Source organism: Meriones unguiculatus, chromosome 5 (genome assembly GCF_030254825.1).
Source record: "Meriones unguiculatus strain TT.TT164.6M chromosome 5, Bangor_MerUng_6.1, whole genome shotgun sequence".
NCBI lineage: Eukaryota > Metazoa > Chordata > Mammalia > Rodentia > Muridae > Meriones > Meriones unguiculatus.
This window is the reverse complement of record NC_083353.1, coordinates 125,332,636-125,357,538: the sequence shown is the minus strand read 5'-3', so window position 1 is coordinate 125,357,538 and position 24,903 is coordinate 125,332,636. Positions and strand designations below refer to the sequence as shown.

The 24,903-nt window shown below is 38.8% G+C and overlaps 1 protein-coding gene across 4 annotated transcripts in view; it reads right to left on the bottom strand.

Annotated features, from left to right (window-relative positions):
• The window catches only part of Pik3c2g (phosphatidylinositol-4-phosphate 3-kinase catalytic subunit type 2 gamma), a 345,180-nt gene that overhangs the window by 111,010 nt on the left and 209,267 nt on the right, over positions 1-24,903 (bottom strand). For all 4 annotated transcript variants that reach the window (XR_009591996.1, XM_060384334.1, XM_060384335.1 and 1 more), the window contains exons 20-25: positions 17,109-17,289; positions 13,425-13,532; positions 8,484-8,576; positions 6,658-6,787; positions 2,477-2,613; positions 1,573-1,742 (exon numbers count right to left, since the gene is read on the bottom strand). Coding sequence is in view for 3 of the 4 variants with exons in the window: in XM_060384334.1 (XP_060240317.1) it covers positions 1,573-1,742; positions 2,477-2,613; positions 6,658-6,787; positions 8,484-8,576; positions 13,425-13,532; positions 17,109-17,289 (819 nt within the window). In the remaining variant the exon portion in view is untranslated. The remainder of the gene's footprint in view (positions 1-1,572; positions 1,743-2,476; positions 2,614-6,657; positions 6,788-8,483; positions 8,577-13,424; positions 13,533-17,108; positions 17,290-24,903) is intronic.

The window sequence follows — 24,903 nt, the reverse complement described above, 5'->3', positions numbered from 1 at the left end:
AGCTCCCTTGAGGCTCAGGCATATCCCATCTCTTTGTTAGAAAGGGGTGAAAAAAAAAAAAGCAGGAAGTTACTCCTGAAAGCATTTCTATCACTTACAGTAGTGGTAAATAGTAAGACATTATTACCAAAGAACTGACGGAAAATTTGATAGTGGGTGCTGGATTTCATAATCACTTTTATTTATGACTTTGTTAGAGAAAATGGAAAAACAAAGATTAAGCAATACTTAAAAAAAAAAAAAAAAGCCAATTGGCTTTAAAACATTGGGAAATGCCTCCTCATTTCCATGGCAGGGATTAGGCAAATAGTCTCCAGAATCCTTAAGAAAGGCTGAGGCTGTGATGCCCTTTGATTTAATCTGCTGGTGTCAATCCTTTTTAATCTCACAATTACAGCAATGAAAGGGGAGCACTTGTTTATGCGCAGGGGGTGAAACGCTTTGTATTCCTTGCTGAGCTGTGTTTGTTCTCTCAGAAGTCAGAGAACTTACAGCAGCTGCAAGGTAACAGCATTGAGAAGTCTGCCTCCCCAGAAGTCTCGGGGTAGGGGAATGTTCTATTTTCTTTGTCTCCCTGCAATTTTTTTCCATGATGAATCGCCATGATCTGCTCATGACACCTTACCTCTGTGTCCTGGGAGAAGCCTGTTTAAAGCCACAGAATGCCCCAGCCACTTTCACCTCAGATATTTGCTTTGTGTTTTCTATGAGACGCTATTATTTCCTTCCAACATGTCTTTGCTTATTAGTTTAATATGGCTCTTAGTTACTTTTCTCATTACCTTGACAAAATACCCAAAGGGGTTTATTTTTAACATGCAGTGGAAGGAATTCTGCTTATCACAGAGGTACGAACACAATGGCCAGAGTGTTAGGTTGTTTTGTATCCTTCTACAGCCAGGAAGCAAAGAGCAGACAGGGCACAGTGGAGAGGGACAAAAACATCTTGAGCCCTTCATGGCCTACTTATTTTAGTCAGGCTCCACCTTCCTAGGGCCCCAGAACTTCCTAAATCAGAGCCATCAGCTGTAGATGCAGACATGCACCCATAGGACACCTTTGCACGCCAACCATAACAACGAAGGAGACCAAGGCTTGTACAGCTCTTTACCCTCTACTCATACTGCCATGACTGATGGGCACTCACCAAATATCTGAGAAATGATTCAAGGAGAAGTCCCATTGGAGAGTTGGCTAATTCTATTATGTTTAAAGTACTGGTGGTTATTCCCTACAGGCAATATTCCAGATGAATGGAGACCATCAACTCATGTATAATTTCCATTTCAAAGTTTATGAGAAAACAAAAATATTAATTGAAACAAGTAGTTGTAATAGATTTAGTAACCCGTGGAAGAAGACCAATTTAGTTTCCTAACATCTTGAAGAAACACTCTTCTGTTAATAATTTACTGGAAAAAAATCTTTCCTTCCATCTTATTAGACTTATAGTCATACTTATATTACCCTGGGGGATTTGGACACAAGCTATTTGTCAGGCTCCTTGCCATTACACACTATACATTATTTAGGACATTGCTTAATTACTGTAATAAATGTTTGTGTACTGACCTTTTTATGCCACCAAATGTTTGTGCATGACCCAAGAATTTTCCAAAGTCAATATGAAACATGTGGCCTGACTTTGTCAGCATGATATTGTCATTATGCCGGTCACAGACTCCCAAGATGAACGTTACCACACACCAGCCAGCACAAGAGTAAAAAAAGTTCCTCAGGGCCTGTCAGTTGAAAGACAATGACAACATGACAATAGTAAACAGAAAAAGCATCTATAATTATCCACTAACAATCTATTTGTGTCACTTACATATTATTTATCTATTCACCTATAGCTATTGCATATATTAATTTTTATTACCTAGCCTCTGTGTATTGCATAACCATATACCTATTATCTGCCAGCTATCTAATCTATCTATCTTTCTATCCATCCATCCATCCATCTATCCATCTATCTGCAACATCTATTGATCTATCATTTATCTATTATCTATCAATCACTTACGTATCTATCTATAATCTATCTATCATTATCTTATCAATTTCTATCATTTATTTATCTTACATTCTACAAGCCATTTAACAACAGTAGATAAAAAGTCAGGGCAGAACATAAAAAATTTTAGCAAAGAGGCTTATTTATGAATATTGGAGGTTGTGTGCAAATAAGCTGAAGCTCCTGGAAGGATTTTGTTTCAGAAGGTCTCATCTCTGGAATGTGATCTTTGAGAGACATTTCTGAGTGCAAAGATTCTTTGTTCGTAGCCAGGAACTTCACTCAGAAGGAAAATAATATACCACTTATATCTGGTCTTTCTCACAGGGCTGAGAAGTGAGGGAATTAGAACTCAAGGTGGACTTAATTTACTTTCCCCTAAATCACAATGTCCAATAGACCAGAGCATACTCTCATTTAAGTATGTTACTTAAAATTAGTTCCAGAAGCACAAACCTTTTCATAATCTTCCTTTAAGTGGTTGTGCTGACTAAACCACTTCTTGATGGTATTTTCTTTCAGTGGTCCTATCAGCCCAGAGTGCAGATGGATCTTAGCCAGTGTTACAGCATCAGGCACCATCTCTATCAATCCTGGATGATAACAGAGAGAGATTAAGGAAACTACCTTTGCTTCCCAGGATGAGGAACACTTAAGACAATGTACTTCAATGTGGGAGACAACAATAGCTTTCAGCACTGTTTGGACTTCCTTCTTCCTCTCAAGCCTTGTCTAGAGGACTCCTGATCATCCTTCCTACGTCTCATCAATCTGAGTATGGTAGGTTTTCATCAGCTCTTCAGAAGCATTCTGGTGTTATCTCTCTAGAACTATGGTATAGAGGCAATAGAGATGTCCTCATGGAAGCCCCATGGTCATTAGAAGATCATGTTGCCTGTCACATCCCTGGCGGTGAGAGGACCATGAACCTTTACAGTAGGACATTCACATTTAAATGACTGTTTTTGCCTTCTGTGAGCAACATATAATTCCTCAATAAACATCAATACATGGTAAAAATCTCTGTTCAGAGTGCTTAACAAATGGTTCACTGGTTAAGTGTTTGCTTAAAGAGACTGAGAACTAGAATTCAGATCCCCAGGATCTGTGTAAATGTCAGGAAGGCAAAGAGCGTAGTGCCAGCCTCCACGAGGTGCATAAAGAGCAAGGTGTGTAGCCAGAGTTCCACTCTGAAAGCTCTGGATTCAGCTAGAGATTCCCCGTTTCCTCTCTCCCTCTCCACTCTTCTTCGAATTTAATAGGTCAAGTTAGTTCTGCCTATATGTGCATGATATGAAACCCTGCATGGAAGCATGGGAATCCTACCAGTGGCCACATTCTCAAAAAAAGAAAAGAAAAAAAATCATTACCCCATCCTCAGAAGCTATCAACTACCTTTCCTTAATGCAGGATGGGACTTGGACAATGTGTTCCCATCTGTGCTTGAATTTCAACTGGCTTGATATCCCACAGAGCTTATGCAGGTTACCCCCAACAGCTCAAGTCCATGAGTGCAATAGCCATATCAGGTCCAGAAGACAGGAGGATGGGGGGGAGTTGGAGGAGGAAAGAAAGGGAGTAGATATGATAATATTTCATTGTTTTATGTAAAAAAAAATTCCTCAATATATAGAGTGAAGGCTGACGTCCCCTCAACTCACTTCAACCTTTAGCTTTCACATGTGCATACACACGCATTTGCACCCCTATGGAAATGGATATACACATGAACACATACACACACTATTAACTTTAAAAATAAAATTCTTTTCAGGTTAATAGAAGCACCACCATTAAATGTTAAATTTCTGAGAGTGAATAGAATGCAAGGGACAGCCCATGCTCCTTCATTGCAAGACAACATTAAAGAGAAACCGTAATAATGATTCCACTTAAAAAGGAGCATGTATTGATTGACCTTAAGCAGGACCTTTGCCTCCATAGCCATTCATTGATCAAGGGTTTTCACTGTGCCCCTAAGGCTGTTAACATTTAAATATTTTCAAGACTTCTCTGATTTTTAATCTATACAGGATAACAGTTTAAATAGTTTTTCAACTTCTCCGAAGATGACTAGCTCCACCCGATAATTCTCTAAATTTTATAAATAAAATCACTGACATAAACTGAAATCTCGACAATCAAACTATTAGAGGATAAAGAGAGCCAGAAAAATTCTATGACCACAGAGAGGGGACATAAAACTTAATGCTTTTGAAGAATAGATATCCAACAAGCCCCAGAATCTAATGGGAATGAAACTTTGTCTTCTGAAAATGACATTTGTTTTACTCTTTGTTTTTGTTGAATAAATATTCTGTCAGCATAATTCCCTCTGTAAATCTTGCCATCATAGAAGACTGTTGGTTCACAGAGGGAGAAAAATAGCTTGTCTTCTGCTGTTTGCCACTTTGGGAAAGTCTAGAGTTATTTCTTCCGAATCTCCTGAGTTGCATGCTGTGATAATAAATAGACATGAGGAAAACTAAAGCATTTGCCTGGAAGCCAGTGTTCATTCAGTTTCTAAGGCATAGGTGGTCCGTGAGAGCCTGGACGCACTGACTGGCTGGCTGGTTTCACTCAGTTTTCCAGCAGGTCAGCATATGGAAGAAGTAGGCTCCTTCTGTGAGACCAGGAAGGGTGGAAAGTAAGAGATGACAATTGTGATGAAGCAGTAATCAAAGACTGATTTTAAGAAATTAGAAAAGGCTTGCTCAGCTCTGAGCAAGGCCCCTACTCTTGGAGAAAAGTAAGCTCATCTCTGATCTGCAATGATTTCTTACAAATCATGAGGTTGGGGGGATTCTGTTGGGATTTAGCAGATCACCTCTCAAGAGGTGCTGTCTAAGACACTGAGGCTGCTGCTGGGGTTCCAGGAAGAGAGGCACTTTGTAGGAATGGCTCTTTTGCAGCAGTGGCTTTAAATGGTAGATCTACTTGAATTAAAAAAAACTGACTATATTATTTAGGATTTTTTTTTCCAGAATAAGTTGTGAAACCATAAAACAGACAAAGAAAAAAAAAAGCAGGTTAATAGAAACACCACCATTAAATGTTACATTTCTGAGAGTGAACAGAATGCACTGGACAGACACCTGCTCCTTCCCTGCCAGACAACATTAAAGAGAAACTGTAATAATGATTCCACTTAAAAAGGAGCATGTATTAATTGAGTTTTATTTGTTCACAAAGAAGAATGCAGTGATGTCAGTTACTGGAATATGGATGCAACGAGAGACCACTATATTATATTATGTGAAATTAGCAAGAATTGGAAAGACAAATACTGTATTTTCTTTGATGGGATCCTAAGCTTTTTACAGATACATAAAACCATGTATATGTTTCTATGTAGTTTCTATGTATATATATACATACATATGGACATGTACATATGCAGAGATGTATATATGACATGCAAGCAAAATGAAGGCGGCCTCAGGATGGAAGGACACTGACATGAAGGGGAAAAGAGTGGGAGAAAGGAGAGGGTATGAGGTAAATATAGAAACATATGATATAGTTTAAGAAAATGCTCTTTATTGATCTCTACAATATATAGAATGAATATTCACCACTAAAATATTTTAAAAAGAAAAATACATATCAGTGCTTTAACTATGTAGAAAATCCCAAGGCTTCTTAAAATTGCAACAATTAATGTGAAATTTAGCTACCCTGAAGATTAAAAACATAAATTCTCTATGAATAAAGCTGAGTAGTGGACCTAAACCATGCAGTCTTTCATTCTATATTTACATCTCCATTTTTCAAAGGAAAAGAAATATTATATATCACTCAAAGTGTGCATGTTTGCTTATTTTGACTGATTTTCTAGGTATTCAGAATTCTTTTAGAATTTAAATTCCAGTTCTGGGCCAGTGAGATGGCTCAGCAAGTAGATCCTTCTGTCACTCAAGCCTGATAATCCAAGTTTGATTCTTAAGGCCAGCATGGTGGAAGAACTGATCCCAAAAGCTGTCATCTGATCTCCACACATGCACCATTGTATGAATGATGCCACCCACCCACTCACATGCACACACATGCGTGCACGTGCTCACACACGCGCAAATAATAAGTGATGAATAATTAATAGAGAGACATTATACCCTGTGTTTGGAGTTTCGTGTGTCAGCGGGGCAATAGTTTTGAATGGACAGGTGACTCTGTTATGGAGAATGTTAGACTTGTGAAAAGTTGTCTTTGCACTTGTGAAGAACGACATGTACTCAGGAGAAAATTTCACTTTGAAGTTTAGAACTGAAGCTCTACTTGGGCCATCAGTGTCTGTTATTACTAGGGCCTGTGATGCTGGGAACCATGGTGTCATCACTGTTGATGTCAAAATCTATGTTATCTTAGGAAATGAAAAAAAAAATGAGTAGTCATTAATGCAAGTAACTCCCAGAGAAAAGCAAGAGTGTCACAGTTGGCAAAGTCATACTTTCTAAAAGCATGTTACGCCTTACGTCAGTCACACTGGTTTGTAATTTTGAAAATTGGAAAGGAACACACATAGGTCTTTGGATCTTTGGCTGTGGAGCCTAAAATAAAAGCTATCAGTTTATAACGTCTTACCAGTGAACCAGCGAGGTAAATCATGCAAATCACCTTATTTTCAAATCTGTACTGACCTTGGGCTTTTCCTGTGGATAGACATTCATAAACGATCATTTGCATATCTAGGCCCTCCTGCAGCCAAATCTTGTCCATCACTTGAATAATCTGAAGAACAAGCATATCCTGCCGAAGATCGTCCCCAGCCTGTAAAAACAAGGTTGCACGCTCATGCCTCTCTCTGAGTGTCATTCAAAGAATACAAAAGCAGTCTAAGCCATTGCTTTCCTGGATACATTTCCAGCTCAGCTTAGGGTGGGCTTTCTTGTTACAGTAGGCACCCAAAGCACCTTGCCCTTCTGAGAACAGGTCATGGAGCAAATTCTGGCGTATGAAGGATCACAAGAGCTTCCGCTAGAGAAAGAGAGGTGCTGCTTGGAATTCTGTCCTGCATAGTAATCTCTCTGCTCCTTTTAGTTTCTTAGACTTGAATTCTAGTGCCAAGAGCCACAGGAATATTTACTCAAATTTCAAACTCGGCCAAGGAAGGTTTGGAAGTCAGGATGACCAGGTCTGTTGTACGTTTATGCTCCTTCACTAGGCCATAAGTAGCTCACATAAGATGTGGTACCTATGAATCATTGACCTTCACTGTGAAGGCTGCGAGGTGGTTTTCAGAGGAAATGGTCTCTGACGACAAGAAACAACTGAGGTGAAGGAAGTGTGATGGGTGCAAACGGGAAAGCTCTCTGTTGTTTCCCATAAGTAAGAATTAGATTTTTTAAAAAATGTCCTTGAGTTTATACAGACTACTGAAAAGGCGTCTTTTTTTTTTTTTCCTTCATGGAAGAAAAGAACATTTTGGGATCACTAAGGCTCAAGGTTTGGAGGGTCAAATGCAGAGTGTGAGCTTGATCATCTTCATCCACCAAAGAGCCTCACTGGGACCTTGTTGAACAGTAGTCTTTGCACTGGACGATTAGCCAACTTGTACCTTCTACTTAGCCCTCCTTGTCAGAGTCCTCTCGTGCCCCATCTACAACCTTATTAATGCCTTTTAGTACTCTGAGTGTAGAGGCTTGAAGACCAGGAGTTCAAAGACAGCCTACATAAAAAGAAGGAGGAGGAAGAGAAGGAGAAGGAAGGAAGGAAAGAAAGAAAGAGAAAGAAAGCAAGAAAGAAAGAAAGAAAGAAAGAAAGAAAGAAAGAAAGAAAGAAAGAAAGAAAGAAAGACAACAAAACAAGAATAAACATGGCTGGTGAAATGGCGAGATGGTTCAGTGAGTCAAAGCCACATTTGATGAGTTCAATTCCCAGGACCGTCTTGGTGGAAGAAGAGAACAGAATACCACTAGATCACTATGCCATACTCCACAATGAGTGTGTGCATGTGTAATAATTTAAAAATTAAAATACTTTAAAATGAACATGTATGTGTAGACAAAATTGCTATCTTAAAGCAGTTTATCTCATTCAGGTTCCAGGTAGTATGCAATATATATCAACATCAATACACACACAGACATACACACACACACACACACACACACACACACACACACACACACACACACATATATATGCCCAAAGAAAATGCTGCTTCTAGAAACCTATCACTCATGTCACTTTCTCCATCATTCAAAAGTGATCCTATGCTTTCATTTATTCAAACTTAGTTCAAGATTTGAACTGAAGGATACCTGGAATTTAGCCAGTAACACTTGATTTATTTCCAATCAGCTTGGCATACACTAGAATTCTGTAGAGAGACAGACTCTAAAATAATTGGGAAACTTCTGTGTTTTTGCCAGGGGAAAATAACTGCAATCATTTCTTTTCGTGAGCAATAAATCAATAGTTCTGCTTATGGAATCAATTTTGGGATTCAGGAGAGTTACTGTACCTTAAAAATAACACTGATGTTTTTGCCCATTGGATTAGCACTGATGAAAGTAATCTTCAATGGCAAAGCGTTAGATTTGAAATATGAGCATGCCTATAGGAGTAGAAGAGAAGAAGAGTGAGCAAAATAAAGCAAAAACAACACCTTTCTGAAAACCACAGCTCCCTGCAGAATTTGTGAGATGAGTAAACAGAACAAATAGATTTTTATACTTGGACAAACAACTGTATTTGTCAAAAATGAAGAAACTAACACTAGTGTTCCAATCTCAAGTGCTTGTCTCCATGTTCCTTTCTTCACATCTTGCTCTGCAGTTTTAGGTACCTAAGTCAACCATATTGCAAACTATCAAATGGAACATTTCAGAACTAATTCTCCAGCTTTAAACTGCAGTCCCTTCTGAGATGCACCGTGAAGTCATGCACCATCTCACTCTCATCAGTGTAGGGACATCTTCTGTGAGGTATAAGTATGGCGTTTTGAATGAGAAACGTCCTCCATAAGCTCCTATGTTTGCACACTTGACCTACAGTTAGCTGCCGATGGTGTTTGGAGAGGTTACGGAATCCTCAGGACTTGGAACACTGCCGGAGGAAAACTCTGAGCCCCACGCCCAGCTTTCTCTCTCTTCTTCCCGTGCCTGTGGCTAGAAATGTGATTAGGCAGCTTTCCACTTCTGCTGCCTGTTACCATGCTTTTCCTGCCATGATGGACTGTAGCCCTTTGGACCCGTGAGCCAGAATAAATCCTTTCTCCCTTAGGCTGCTTGTGATGTTTTACCTCAACATAAAAGTAACTAATATATTCATATTAGTATATATATATATATGATATATTTATGCTTACAATAAGCTATGAGACATATAGATATAATGTTTATAATAGTTAGCTAACAGATGAGAGTTAATATTTTATTTCAGGTTTTTTGGTTGTTTTTTTCTCACATAAAAACAAAACAAAACATGGACCCACAGTTAAGAGAGAGCAAAATTCTAATCTTATTCCTGAATTTTATTATCAATAAGATTTTTAAAATTAGTACTTTATGTGTTTTTACTACACTGAAAAGTATAGAATAACAAACCTTATTGCATGCATTCTGGTAAAAGACACAGGCTAATGAGTATGAGACATGTTCTGCTGAACTTGACAGAAAAAAAAAAGGGTACGTGGAAGATTAACACTTTTTTGTTGTTGTTCATGAATGTTTTCTTCATAGAGAGTAACACAGCATAGCTTCCTTCTTTCGTCACATTTCCCATTTATCTTTTTAGTGTTTCAATGTCAACTGCTTCCATGCAGCTTTCCCGTGTGTTTATTTTCCTAATTTGTTGGAAGGTTGAAAGGCTTCCTGTGCTTAGAGTGGTAAAGTTAATACCAAAGAAAAGAAAGGGATTTGGTACACTCAATCAAGCAAGTCAGTAAAATAAGACATCAATATATATTGAAGGATCGGTTTGAATATACGTATTTGTCATCTGAAATCAGTATAAGCTGAGAAGAAAGGGGTCTGTTCTTAACTTAGTTGTCAACATAAATCTAATCTAGTTTCTAACCAAATGCAAAACATTGCTTGCTCAATAAACTTGAGTTTTATAGTTTTAAAAGTGAGGCTGCATGAGAAGCATGAGTTTCTGCTGTAAAAAAAAAATCATATGATCCTTTAGTGAATTATGTGAGCTTATCATGCTATAGAGTCAATTAAAATATATAATATATTATTATAATTGATAATGATATATAATATAATATGTAATCAAATAATATATCAGTATGCTATAGAAGTAAGTATTGAATCTTATGTTCTTATACATGGTATAGAATTAAGAAATCCTATATTAGAAAGAAATGAGTCTAGATAAATGGCTTTTAAGTTATGAATTCCGTTTGTGGGGCCTGTTTCGAAAGATGCCAAGTCAAAAGAATAGAAAAAGTCAAAAGGGAGATGAAAAAACGCCTTAGACACTCTTCTTATTTTTCTTGCATCTATTATGCTTTCAAATTTTAGTTTCTTGTTTTCACATACAGTATATTTACTGAAAGTCATGTCAAAATATTCTATTATGAACAGCTACTGTATGCAAACCACTATCTGGATGCTAACAGAAAGAATCACTGTATTTAGTTAAAATGTCAATGAAAATTGGCATGAAAGTATATACATATGCATTAAATGGAAAGTTCACAAAGAAATTTATCACAGTTGAATGAATAAGCATCTGAAGAATAAAGTAATTCGAAGGTGAACTAGATCTTGAAGATTATGAGAGACACGCAGATTTGAAAATAGGCAGAGGAAGGGCTTTTCTGGGTGGGGAAAGGCAAACCATAAAACACAACTTAACAGGAGAAGTTTAAAAGGTGGATGACAAATGTCAGATCCAAGGGGAAGGGAAGACTGAACCAAAGTCTTGCAGATGGTTTTATGCTTGGAAAACTAGAAGGAAGGAAGCAAGATAAAAGGTGAAAGAGAGAGAAAAGAAATGTATGACCTCTGACCGTGAGAAGCAGAGCTGGTTGACATAGACATAAAGATAATTGAAAAAATAAATAAGAAATCTGTAAGTAAATAAAATGTCTGATCCTTGTTTTTCCATCCACAGAGACAGACAGACTGCACTGAGCAATTCCCAACTTTCCCACCTGCTCATACCTCAGCGACTCAAAGAGAAATAAGGAATTCTACAATTAATTCTACATGTCCCCGAGGGGGGCATGGTTGAAGATTTTCTTGTAAAGAGAGAACAACACAAGCCTGAGACTCTTGTTCTCTGCCTTTGAAAGCTATGCTTTATACAATAAATTGGGTCAGGCTGAGTTTTTCTTCCACTGATAGAACACAGACCGAAGACTCTCCCACATTTATTGAATTAGTGGCCCCCCCACACCAAACAGCTTCCTTGGATCCTTTGTGAGGTTTCTCCTCAGAATAGGTTCTCACGAACAATGAGCCTGGCACTGCAGCAGAAGACCTCATAGTCGCTACATTTATAAAGCCCCTCACCAGTGTGAATTTTTTTGTCGTATAATGAGGTGTGAGTTTTGACTACATATGTTTACTTGACTAGACATTTAGAGAGCAGTTTTGTTTTATGTGATGTGTGCAACACAGAAAGAGACAGAATGCCTGTTACATTGCATTCAAAAGGATTTTCTGCAGCCAGCAATTAAGAGTTCTAAATGAAGGTTTGGTCCAAATTGCCTACATGTATGTGTCTTCCATCATTGAGGTTCTGCTGATATTTAAGACGTTTCCTCTATCTAACTTAGGGCCCTGCCACCATACTCATTGCTTGCAAATGGCTTCTCTGCAGTGTAGGCCCTCAGATGCTCTGTAAGTGTCCATGTTGGAATGGAGAGTTTTCCTATATTTGTTTCAGCTGTGAGGTTTCTACACAGTAGGATTGGGAGACAGATTAACATTCACCACATGACAATGCCATATGGTTATGGCAGCCTTGTCCATTGCTGTACAACAGATGCTCAGCTCTGTTCCAGACAGTCACAGAAAATAGGTCCAGGAGATGGATCTACTTGGACAGCACTTGGACAGCGTAAGGAGGGCATGTAGCCTTCGCAGCAGGATAAGCGATAACACATTCCACATTGTTGACTGCTGGCCCAGCTAGCACATCCTGGCTGCCTAAGGACCAATCCTCAGCACAAACAGCACTTACAGAAACATGCTACCCCAACACATGACTAAATCAAAATGTGCCTGTAATTTTAGTTGCCAAAATTAAACCATTCTTAAATACACACTTGCATGTGTGCGTGTACACACACACAGACACACACTCAAAAAAGAAGAAACAAAAAACAAGAACTGCAATCAGTCCTGTTTTTCTTTCTACCTTAAACATTTCTAAGATCCATAGCTTCTAGCTGTATATTAGTCAATAAATACATCTAACACTTGAAAATTCACACAATTTTTAAAGTATTAGTAATGTTTCAAATTTAGCCCATATGGATAAATGTCAATTTATAGGATTTAGTGTCTTGTTATTTCCCCCCAAACATGTTTGTGAGGCATGTCAGGAAAGTTTGTAAGAGGTCTTGACAGTGGCAAAGTCACAGAAATGTCAAGTCTTTAGCAAGCTTTTTCCATTTGTGCCAGTAGTGGACTTATTTTCTCCTAACAGTTGGGCTTGTTGTCTTATGACTTAAGTATCATTTACTGCTCAATGCTTGATAGCTTAACCTCTTCACTTTTAAATCTCACTCATCAATCATTTTCCCTATTAGTGTCTTTCTTCTCTAGCATTTTTAAGAAGGAGAATTATAAAGCTTGGTGGGAACAAAGGAGAAAAAAAAAGATTCTAAGTCAGAGAAAGGTGATTGAGGAAGTACCATGTGACAGAGGATTAGGAATAGAATGTTAAGGAAGTCATGAGTCTGAAAATTACTAGGAAAGGTTATATAGGCATGGGTAAAATCACAAAACTTATAACATAGTGATATATAGACACTAGTGCATATTAAATTGAATCAAAATGGACATAGATAGCTAAAGATATTAATGTCTATACATGTTATGCATGTAGTATAAATAGACGTGAAATTATAATCAGCTCTGCCAGCTGGTCCATCCCTAAATAACTCAGAGGAATATGGAAAATTTTCGTGGATGAAGTTCCCAACTAACCACCCCAAATAGTAAGACAAATCCATTCATTGTGAGAAATACCTTTGCTCTCTTTCACTTTTCAGTAAATGGATAACTTGTTTCTAAACCAACAAACTATAGGACAGGATCAATGTTTTCCCAAGTCATCACAATGAATCCAACGTAACACCCAGTGTGGATAGGATTAAATTATTTCCCTTAAAGTAGTTGCAATGCCCGTTTTTTAATTATTTACTCCATGTAAAAACATTTTATGAACTAAAGAATAAAAATAGAAATAGCTCATTTATTTACTAAATAATTTGACTCACATCCGGATCAATTCCTTTTATGCATAAGGCTGGATTCAGAGGAAGATGACAAGCCTCTGTATCTTTAAGGAATTCTTCTAGGCTGCCGATCTCTTTCTGTAGTACATCCTGCAAGAAAATAAAAACAATGTTTAAGAAATTGTAAAGAACTCAACTCTTTGAGTTACACCTTCCTTGTATTGATGAAATGAACTCTCCAGTTCTGGCGTGGGTGCTGTGGTTGACACTGATATTAGGCAGCTGGTAAATGATGTATGATGGAGCAGCAGACAAGGGACCGTAATGAGCGATGCTGAAAACACCCAGTCAAAGAGGTCCTGTCCCTTCTCATCGACTTGAGGTTCAACTAGAAGCAAATGTCAAACAAGCATTGTGCTGCTGTCAAGAATCGGGGCAGGCTGGATTTGACTAATTTCAAACCCTGGTCCACTAATTTCAAACCCTTGTGTTAAGTAATTATTAACTTAATCATTTTCAAATAATCTCCCCAAATCTTCATTTATAGCTATCAAGTTTTAAAAAAAATAGTCAACACATTATGTAAAAATATTTACTTACATTAGTAAGACAATGACCAAACGTTAATCACACTGTGCTGGCAGGAACAATGATTAATGCGAATAAACTGTTCACTCAGTGAGCACATTTCTAAGCTCTTTTTCACCCCAGGCTTGAAAGTTCTTTGCACAAATGATAAAGATGAAATTTAATCTGGTTAATAATGTTTAACTCCTAGCTCTTACTCTTGGTTTGTGTAAAGTGACAAAATCTGCTTCTCCTAGGATCTAGAAGGGAAAATTCCACCCAGACCTTTTTCTGGATCTCACCTTCTTTCATTGTATATAAGTGTGTTTGCCTGATAAATATCATGGAGGGGAATCCATGTTCCTGAAAGAGGGACCCTAAGTCAATGGACCCACAGAATTCAAATTCCCCCAGGAATTTCACAGTGCTCACATACAGGAAGAGGTTGCCAACAGCTCTGACCAGTTATCTCACAGGTAAATTAGGCATAGCGTTTTTTTTGTTTGTTTGTTTGTTTTTGTTGTTGTTGTTTTTTGTTGCATGTTTTCTGTAAAATTGCAACATTGTTACAGGGAAATGAGAAATGCTAACAGTGACACTCTCTCTGGTTTGGCCAAATTGTAAATTAAAGAATTTTTAAAATGAGTTTTCATTTCTTAATTTCTCTTGAGTTTTAGGGGAGCTAAGGAGGAATTTCAATGGATCTGATTACACTCCCATCAAACAAAACCTCTTTACTATTTTTCTGCAGTTAGATTTAGTTTAGTGCTTTTTATTTAAAATAGAAAATAAAATATTGTCTTTTAAAACAGCTATCAGGATGGAAGATGGAAGATGGCTGAGCAGGTAAAAGTACTAGCCTTGCAAGCCTGACAACCCGAATTTGGGCCCCAGATCCCAGAGTGGAAGAAGAGAAGCAAGTCTATAGAGCTGTACTCTGACTTCAACTCCTACCCTGTGGCATGTGTGCACTATCTGATAGATACATACACCCCGACTAACAAAGTAGAGTTCACAAGAGCACTCTTCAGGGATCACCATAGAAGAGGGCAGAAAGTTTATAAGAGCCAGAGACAGCTGCTGATTGATGTAAAGACGTGTTTTGTAGACATGACAGGGTTATGGTGCATAGTCACAGCGGCTGTGGCCACAGTATAAGACCTGCAGAAGATCAAGCCAATCAAAATCCTAGCATGGATCGGGGAGAGGTTCACAAGGCCGACCACTAGCTGAAGAGCTATTGACAATTGGTGGATGTTGAGGGAGACAGAGTCAGGTTCCTCTGAGGTGGTAGGTTGCCCATGCTCTGGAAGATGCCCTTTAACCCACTCACATATGAAGCACTAAGGGACTCAGTGATTTAAAAAAATAATAATGGATAAGGGTGGGAGGAAGAATGGTAGGGAGGATTCGGGAGGATTTGAGGGGACAGAATAGGGATGGATTTGATTATATGCATGTATGGAATTCTCAACAATAAAAATACTGACACACAATAAAAATGTAAAAGTTTTTTTTTTAAGAGTTGTCCGTTGCCCCTCTTACCTCTTGTTTTATTTTTCAGCACTGCCACTCACCACAAAAGTTTTAGTAAAACCAGTATCACTCTGGGACTTGATATAAGCTATCAAAAAGTCCTGGGATTATTTATCTATGGTGTGCAGCAGATGAGAAAAACAAAACAAAACAAACAAACAAACAAACAAACAAAACACCTAAATCTACATTTCTGGGAGGTTCTACCAATTTATTTAATTTCCTATCAAAAAAGTTTTGATCTAACATTAGAAAATAATTAAAAGCCTTTAAATAATATTGAGAAATCAAAGGTCTTAAAAGGTGTTACCTGTGATAAGTCTGAAGTAACCTTGGAATAGTCACATGTTTTCCATTAAAAAAAGCATTCCAGGGAGGAAGAAGGAAAGGAGGGTGGTCCTGGGAGGGGAGGAGGGATAGGGCTACAGCAAGGATGTAAAATGAATTTTTAAAAAATAAATAAAGAAAAAGGAAAATAATGCATTTCATATTTACCCATTTTAGTTCCCCCACCCGCTATATAGGTGAAGTAGTAGAGCCTCGGGCATTCTTATCAAAGGCAGTAGTGACCCTTTTTTCCAGCAGAAAAATCCTAGTTTGGGAAACAAACTTAAGGTATTTTGCTTATTGCTATTGTCACATAGTCTTGAACATTCTTGTTGTTTTTAGACAATGCAAGGAAGCTATGAGTTTCCTTGAAGACAAGATTATGTTTTATTTATATTTATATCCTTAACTTCTTGTTGGAGGTTAAGTACTTAACTGCTATTGAATAATGTTCTTTAGGAAGAGTGGGTGTTCACTGTTCTCCTGTGTACACAACACCAAACTTAAAACAACTTTCTTAATGGCCTCTATCAACAAAGAGAACTAACGATGCAGATAATTAAAAAGATCCAATGTGCTTCATTTAAGTCAAGAAAAAGAATAATTAATACAGTTATGCCAGTGAGAATATTTTAGTTATTATACATATAAGTTAACATAAAAATATGACCACCCATAGTACTGTCTATGTTTATCTAATCAATTTTATCTGGTATCAAAAGTGTTTTTAGGCCGATATAGAACTAGATGGTGATCCTCTCCCATAAGCCTGATTTTGTCACTGTGTTCAGTTTGTGACCTCAGAGGTCTGGAGAGATCACGCAGAGGCGCTTAAAAGCCAATAGTGTTTGCTGATCTTCCAGAGGATTTGAGCTCTGTTGCCAGAGCCCAAGTCAGGCAACTCACAGCTGCCTGTAACTGCAGTGCCAGAGATCTGTGTCTTCTTCTGGCCTCTGGGAACACCAACACACAGTGCACATACTCACAAGTCGACATATTCACATATACACAACTAAAGTAAAATACAATTTAAAGAAACAGGGTTTCATCTGGATGTTCTTGGAGCTTCTTTCAAGTTTGTGTCTTCTTGCCATAACAAGCCTGTTACATGGCTACTTACATACCAACGTCTTTTATGCTCCAGTGACTGAAAATATTTTTAACTTTAAGAAAAGTAATTTAAAAGTTTTTTAACTAAGTGTATTTGAGGAGTTTGTTTTCTAAGTTATGAATCTGAAACAGTTGACTCAAAGGCAGACAATTAGCATTTTGCTAAAGATTGATATCTTCACCAACCTGTCTCTGAGGGTCACTGGCAGACTTGACTTTCTCTCCAATATCACCCAAAAGTTTGACAAGTTTCTGCTCCTTGGAAAACTCATCATTCAGGGCTTCTCCTGCGCAGAACTGGAGAGCAGCCAATAGTTCCTGGTACCAGCGTTTAAAGCAGGCTTCACCTTGTGCAGCCTGCAGCAGCCTGGAGGAAAACAAAAAGCATTCTTGTATCTAACAAACGTGTTTTCTTTTTTTCTTTTCTTTTCTTTCTTTCTTTCTTTCTTTCTTTTTTTTTTTAAGCCACCTCCAGCAGGAGCAATAAGTACATTTCAGACTAATCTGTGTATCTGTATGTGTGGCTGGGGGCAGTTTAGCAGCTTACAATGAGGAGAATGCTCTTTATTTGTTGGCAGGCCTCAGATTTCATCTGATAGCTAATGAGCCTCCAAGAGAGAAGAATCAATAAAAATGCTGCCCTTTCTCATTTCAGTTCCCGGTGTACTTTCTTTCCTTTCATTCTCCTTAATTCTATAACAAACACTTAAGCCAGAAAATCTCAGACTAAAAATTGGGCAAGGATTTAGAATCACTTTTTAATAAGGGATGATGCTGTATTGTAACTTAACTATAAAGCCCAACTTTTTTGTCAAATTACCTTCCCAAATCCATCACATGTCTATGTGATGATCCCACCCTACCCTTAGCATGTCCCCTGATAATCCGAAGGAAGACATTGTACAGGCATGAGATGGTTTTGTTTGTTTCCAGACATTTCTGGCTTCAATTCTTAGCTCTACACCATATAAGCCACTTAAACTGGAATATTCTTTTTGTGTTTATTTTTTAAAGGTATTTTATTTTGAATTTATTATTTTTTATTTATGTGTGTATCTATGTATGTATTTATTTATGTGTGTGTGTGTGTGTATTCATATGTATGTAGGTGCTCTTGAATTCCAGAAGAGTGTATCAGATCCTGTGGAACTGGAGATAATAGGTGATTGTGAGTCTTCCAAGGTAGAGGCTAGAAACTTGATTCCTGTTCTTTGCTAGAGTTCCAAGTGCTCATAACTGTTGAGCATGTCTCAAGCCATGAGCATTCTTTCTCTCTGTGTAAAATAACGAGCCTCACTGTGCAGAATCGTGCAGAATGAAGAGTACTGACATAATCAGATGTCTAGCACCCCGGAGCACAGAGCCCCTCTGTATTTTGCTGCTTCCCACGTGTCAACTTTTGCATGCCTGGCAGTCAGCTCATGAAAGGCACAGAGCATGAGTGCAGAGACTCACAAGGAAATGGAATAGTGATAGGAATTTGATTACTTTGTCTGCCACTTGGCAATTTATGTTGTCTTGAAAGCAATTACAATATGCTAAAACCTTACTTTCTCTTATGTTCTAAAATATAAGAGTAGAATTTTAAAAAAATATCATTTGAAACTTAACCACTCTTAGATTGATTCTTATAATTTTAATTAGTCTTTAATTTTCTTCTTTTCTGAAAGTCGTATCTAAGGAGCTAGAAGAAAAAGGGGACAAGAATACTGGAAAAACAATGCTTGGCATTATAGCAATAGCAACACCAAAAATAGAAAACCAGAACCAGCCAACTTACCAACCAACCAACCAACCAACCAACCAACCAACCAACCACCAACCAACCAACCAACAACCAACCAACCAAACAAACAAACAAACCCCATAGATATGCATTAGCTGTCTTTCTCATTGCTGAGGCAAAATATCTGACTGATCATGAAGGAAAAGGGGGTTTGCTTCAGCCCATGGTCTGAGGTACGGTTCATCACAGCAGGAGCATAAAACAGCTGATCACATGATCACATCACATCTACACTCAGGAAGCACAAGCCAAGAATGCTGGTGCTTTTCTCCTTTTTATTCAATTCAGGACCCCCAGCTCATGGAATGATGCCATCTGCATTTAGAGTGGGTCTGCTGAGTTCAATAAACACAATCTACAAACTCTCTCAAAGACACAGCCAGGCCAAAACTTGTCTTCAAGGTCAGGCTCAATCCTGCTACCACCTTGACAGTTAGTATAAACCAACACAGAGGGTGCCATTCTTCATTTTCAGTTTTGTGTCCTTGCCCAACATATAGTATGCTGCAGAGGTTCTAGCTATGCTTGCTTTCATCTGGTCAATGTTCTATTCTTGTACATTTTTAGATTAGTTGGTTGACTATGCGGGTTTTTTCTACAATGTGCATATTTTATTTTAATTTTAAATTAATTTATTTACTCACTTTACATCTGATCATAGTTCCCTCCATCCTCTCCTCTAAATCTCACCCTCCTTCCCTCTTCTCTTTTTCCATCCTCCCCTACTCCTCAGAAAAGGAGAGTTCCCACTTCAAATCCACCCCAGCTCATCAAGTCCTATCAGGACTGTATGCATCCTCTTCCCCTGTGGCCTGGCTGAGGCAGCCCTGCCAGGGGGAGCAATCAAAAGGGAGGCAACAGAGATGGTCTCAGAGAAAGCCCTTGTTCCCCTTAGTAGGACACCCCCATGAAGCCAGAGCTGCTCATTGGCTTCATCTTAGTAGGGGCTGTTCTTGGTTGGTGCTTCAGTATCCACAAGCTCTCTGGGCCCTGGTTAGTTGGCTGTATTGGTCTTATTGTGGAGCTCCTCTACTTTCCAGGTTCTTCTAGCCTTCCCCCTACTTTTCCACAAGACTCCCTATTCTTCAACCAATGTTTGGCTGTGGGTTTCAGCACCTGTTGGGTGGATTCTCTCAGAGGACAGCTGTGCTAGGTTCCTGTCTGCAAGCATAGTAGAGTATTGTTAATAAGGTCAGGGGTTGGCTCTCTCCCATGGGGTGATCTCAGGTTGGGCCTTAAAAGCTAATGCCTCCTTCTTTTCTAAGCCTCACAGAGCACGTTCATCTTAGCCACCTCCTTCATTGTCCTAAAGGAAGCACAGATTTGTGTGCACTAGCAATTTTTAATTACTCTCAGAAAGCATGAAATTTGCAAGCACATGAAAGCACTCACAGGAGCTGAGGATGCATGGCAAGAAACATAGGCTGCACAGAGAACCTGCTTACTATGGAGGGAAGAGTGAACGATGAAAAGTTTTTAAGCTCACCTCCATGATGAGTTTCAACGTGCCTGGCAGACCATAAATGAGCCAGGGCATCATTTGAAGATTCCAAGAGAACATGTGGCCATGTACACAAACAGAAAGCTGCAAGGTCAGGCCGACCCACATACAACTTCAAGGTCTTTTACGTAGACCAATGCCTTTTGGATTATTGCAGTGCTCCAAGGACAGTGGTGGTGCATCATTTTTAGTTTATTTGGGTTCAGTGAAGTAGGCTTTTTCTATTTCCCACATCAGTATTTGTCAGCATTTCCTTACACCTTGAATATTGAGTCAATTGTGCTCTGAAGTGTTTTTAACCTGTTCCATCTTATGAATACAAATCCACAACCAAGGAGATGATATATATATATATATATATGATAAAATATATTATTTTGCATAAATGAAGCCCACAGCTTTTTACTAAAATAACCAAAGAAAAGGTATGTTTTAGGGTTGATTTCATAAGGACTACCAGAACTGGATAGTTAATTGATGTTTTAATATCTTTGTTTTTTTTTATTCTATCAGAAATAAATTTATTTCTCTTCTAAGCCATATATTTGCCGCTTTCCCGTTCAAGAAGGAAAATATCTGTTTGATTCCTTGTCCACAATAGAGTAAAGCAGGGTAGATTTTCTTAGAGACTATATGACCCTGATGTAAAACACATCAGAGCTAAGAACACTCAGAGGCTTCCGTTGTGATTATTCTTGGAGAACGTAGCCAGCTTAAACCCCAAATCCTGCCAAGAATACATTCTCTCCTGGTGAGGCAGAGCTCAAGCTCTATCTGTAAGGAGTTTGTTTTTACACTTGCAGAAATAAAATCATGCAGAGTTAGAGATGACCGTGAGGGACCAACTATACAGATGCTTTTGCTAGTAATGAAAATTAACATGGCCGTCAATTTTCAACAACTGCAGAGATAGTTGGACTGTACAGTTTTGAGTGAAGTGTCTCTCAGTAGTGTGTCAGTGACCTTCCATTCTAAGGACGGGCAAATCCTTCATGCTGTGGTTTTTACTCATTGCTTCTGCTTATAAAAAAAAACAAGCAAACACTCCCCCCCCCAAAAAAAAAAAACCCTAGAAATTAGTTACCAACTGTCCCTTGAGCATTACAGTAATCCTTTTTTGAAAATGATTGTCAAATGAAATGTTTAAAAATAGAAAGTGAAGGTACCGAGACTGAGAACTATCTATCAGACTCATTTAAAGAGCCGGCTTTTAAGATGCAGGGAATGTGATTAGGCTCTGAGCTGAATCTCAAAATCCCAGAGACTGTTCATCCTATGGCCTGCAAGATCCAGCTGTGACTCAACTTGATAACATCTTGTCCAGCTACTTTGATGACCTTATATGAACTGTACACCCTGGCAACATTAAAACAAACACACACACACACACACAAGACCCAGACAGCTAGGGAAGATTTTGACCGTGTTCAGTATTACAGACAGGAAGCAAGAATAAAGGAAACATAACTTGGGTGATAGCACATCAGCCAAGAAGGTATGTCCCGAAATTAAGTGGCTTCCCCTGGGCTCAGAGATGTTCAGAATAGTGACATAGCCTAACTAGCATGAAATGGAGGTTTTCCTTGGATAGTAGAGAAGTTCTGAGTTTTCCTCGTGCATCTAGCTGCATCCAGGCACATGGCAAACAAACCTGCTGCAGCCACAGGCCAAGCAGAGAGAGTTCACATCTCATCAGTTTACCAGCAGGGCAAATCCAAGAAATCACACCATCCAGTCCCCTTCGCCTCAAAATTCTCTTCAGCCTCTCTGTTCTTAATTTTAGTTCTCCACAGTCTACCCTACAATGTGGTGGCTGGCTGAGATTTTCACCACTGTGAACTCAATGTGCATGAAGAGAGGCATCAATGTCCATTAACAGAGAGGGACGGAGTCCCCACCACAACGAGCAACTTCATGCCACTCTAGTCCTCAACCCCATTTCCATTTCCTCCTGTATTCATTGCTGTTTTATGTTATCTGAGGTGTGTGTATCTGGAAACTAGTGTTAGAGAACAGTAGGGTGTTCTAGTATGTGAATTCTTCAAGGATACTTAGAACCTTGGGAGAGATAAAGGCTGAGATCCAACATTTAATAAGAAATTGTTAGTATTAATATTTTATAGTGTGTCTGATTTTGTTTTATATCTTAAGTGGCTAAGAGATTTAGTTAGGACTTCACACTGAGGAACGTGACAAACACTCCTTCCACAGTTTACAGAGCTTTGGATTGGTCTGTTGTTAACACACAGATTTGCTTTCTTACAAATAGTCACTGGGTTAATGTTGCATGTCAGTATGAGTTAAGACAAATGTGTGCTCGCCAATTGTTTGATATCAGGCAGTATCTATTTGCCAATATGAACAGTTTGCAACTACTTAAATATAAAACTGTTCACAAAGAGAGTGCATAAAATATAGTTAAATCAATTTTTGGAGATTATTTATATTTCAGAACTTTTAAATATATGAGAGGTTCTATAAGAGATGCAACTGACCCCACCCACCTATATACCATACTTATAGATGATCATTATTTGCTCCTAGGTGGGCATTCCACTGTGCCCACCCTGGGTGGTGGGATGGCATTAATGTTTCCAACACCATGCTTTTTCTTTTGAAAAAGGCCGCTCATCCTCCGCTTTGCCACACGACCTTCAGTGTCTTCTTCTAAGCCGAGTAGACTGATCTGGACTTTGTCAGCTCAGCTACGTGGTTTGCCCTGGTGTTGACCCAGGAACTGGAAGGACTGTGTGCTCATGTAATTCAGATATGTTACACATTCTGCCGAGGTTCAAGGGAACCTCTTGTCCTGCTTCGAGTAGTAAGAAGATCCAGGAGCTGTTTCTCAAGGGCTGAGGTGAGGTGACCCTGGAGAGCAGAGTTCACTTTGGAGGCTCAAAGCCTGGGGGAGTGAAGAAAGTTGTAGCTGAGAAGTGTTGACTGTTTCAAGCCTCTGCAGCCTTGGGCCCTTCCCTGAGTTGCTATGGTAAGAATTAGTGGCTCAGAGTGCTGGCAAACACCTTTAGTGCCAGCACAAAGGAGGCAAAGTTGTTCAGATCTCTGTGAGCTCCAGGCCAGCCTGATTGACATGTGAGTTTGAGGATATCCAGGGCTGCACAGTAAGATCTTGTCTCAAAAATAATTTAAACAATTGATGAATATGCTAATTTCCATACTTTTCGTTTTCTTCTTCTTTTTTTTTTTTTTTGCTTTTATTTTCACATATTTGTTTGAATCACCTTTACAATGAAAACATTTTTTTAAACATCTCCAATGGCTGCACTGAGGATAATTCAGAGCAAAACTAATTACTAAAAAATAAATAAAAAATTATCAGGAGCAAAAGCCAATGAACTATATGAGTGATAAATTTCTGTGTACTACTTCAAAGTAAAAGGAAAAATAATTTAAGCAATAAAAAAAGCTTTTGGTCGTAGATCATAAAAATTCACAAAGGGTGTTTAAAATTATTTGTCTTGGCTTACTTAAACATGTAATTCACATTGCTAAAATTTTTATTGTTATTTTATTACAACTAACATACTTTTTGATTCATTTAGAAGTCAGGCCGATGTGCCATCTGTTCTTTTGTCCATCCAAATGTCAGTGCATCTGAAAGGAGGTGATCAGAGGGAATATTTTCAGCTGATACAAGCAACTGAGCAGTGGTGAGGTTGCTCAGTGTCTACATAACAGGTTTAAGCAGAGGGGAAGGGCAATGAGAGAGGTGTCTACACACTCCTGGGAAACTGAGGAATCTGCTGCAGTGGCAGATTCTAGAGTCTGGCATGTTGTGCTGGGATGGATGGCTTCAGATGAAGGAGCACCCAAATCATTAGGTTGTTCCTTGTTGCCTTGGAGGTGCCTACAAAGATGTCTTCTTGTACTGGGTGTGGGAAGGTGCATCTCTTGTCTCAGCCTTTGGGAATCTATTGCAGATTATTTCTCCAAGGCTCTTCAGGAAATAGATAGATGACTATGCTTCACAAAGCATTGCTCCTGCTGGGTACTTTCTGCATTTTCTCAGATGCATTGTCTGAAAGCCATGAGTCATCAGTATCCTGGCGATTGGAGTGGCTCCATTATGACTCTTATCCCTGGAGACGTTAGTGAGGAGGGAGGCATGAAGAGAGTCTTTTATAGAGACCCAAGTGCATGCAAGAATGGGAGCCGGACATTCGGTAAATGGCTTGTCATTTGTCCTGGGATTCAGTGAACAGGAAGTCCAGGTTCTCATGGTGAGAGGAGACAGCAAAAGAATGGGCTGCAGTCCATACCCCAGCTCTTTTACACAGCGGGGCTCTCGTTTCTCTCAGGTTTCAAATGCAGCCATAAACTGTAATTGTGCTTAGCCACATATGTGTAGGTAAAGGAGGATCCTAAACCTGATCTTCCACTATGGAGGTACTCCACACATCCCCATTCCCTCATACCCCAGCCCCCACCAAGAGCTCATAACTGGTAACCACAACATTGTTGACAATGGATTCTTGGTAGGAAAGCCCAGCTCAGACTTCGAATCTGCAAACATCTCACCTTTCCTCTGTGTGTGGAAGGCCCCAAAGTCATCAAAGGGCCATTAGAAGTCACTCACAAAGCCACTAACTCAACTCTTACCCATTGCATGACTCCATGCAAGCTAAAGCCAACTTGGTGCTGTAGAATGGCTGAGGGTGCAAATGTATTAAGTTAGA